The sequence below is a fragment of the Buceros rhinoceros genome, unplaced genomic scaffold (genome assembly GCF_000710305.1).
Source record: "Buceros rhinoceros silvestris isolate BGI_N320 unplaced genomic scaffold, ASM71030v1 scaffold37445, whole genome shotgun sequence".
Lineage (NCBI taxonomy): Eukaryota > Metazoa > Chordata > Aves > Bucerotiformes > Bucerotidae > Buceros > Buceros rhinoceros.
In genome coordinates this window covers 1,433-1,956 of record NW_010414018.1, presented here as the reverse complement: position 1 = coordinate 1,956, position 524 = coordinate 1,433, and the positions used below count along the sequence as shown (strand labels likewise).

General features: G+C 48.1%; 1 protein-coding gene across 1 annotated transcript in view; it reads right to left on the bottom strand.

Moving 5' to 3' along the window:
• Positions 1–293: 293 nt before the first annotated feature.
• Positions 294–524, bottom strand: part of KCNG3 (potassium voltage-gated channel, subfamily G, member 3) — a gene marked incomplete at its 5' end in the record, with an annotated part of 730 nt that continues 499 nt past the window's right edge. Inside the window, one exon of the mRNA XM_010136958.1 lies at positions 294–524. Within this exon, the coding sequence (XP_010135260.1) occupies positions 294–524 (231 nt within the window).

Sequence of the window (524 nt, the reverse complement as noted above, 5' to 3'; positions counted from 1 at the left end):
TTGTTCTGCTTTTGTGTGGAAAGGCAAACTGAAGACCAGACTGGTCTGGTTGAGGACTTCTGAATCATCTCTTGTTAATTTTGTTCTCTCAAATTTGAAGCATCACTCCCTGTCCCTCAAGGTGCCCAAGGCAGATGGCCATCCTCCTGTCTGAATGGTGACGGGCTTTCCCCAGGCTGGCGAGAATGTTGTTCCATAGGACCATCCAGTCAAGGAGGACACGCGAAGGGACCTTCCACCGTTCTCTTCTAAGACAAAGCTTAGCAAGTGACTACCTCAGAATGCAAGTTTGGTCAATTTAAGAATTCAGCAGAGAGGCTTCTACTGTACCTAGCGGATCGGAACTTGAGCTCATGGTAACATTGCACAAAGCTGTGATAAATGAAAGTGATCGGCAAGGCTAATAACACGATGCCACTAACCACACAAATTCCTCCAAGAATCCTTCCTGGAACGGGGATGGGACACATGTCACCATAACCAACCGTGGTCATCGAGATGATCACCCACCAACACGCAGCAGG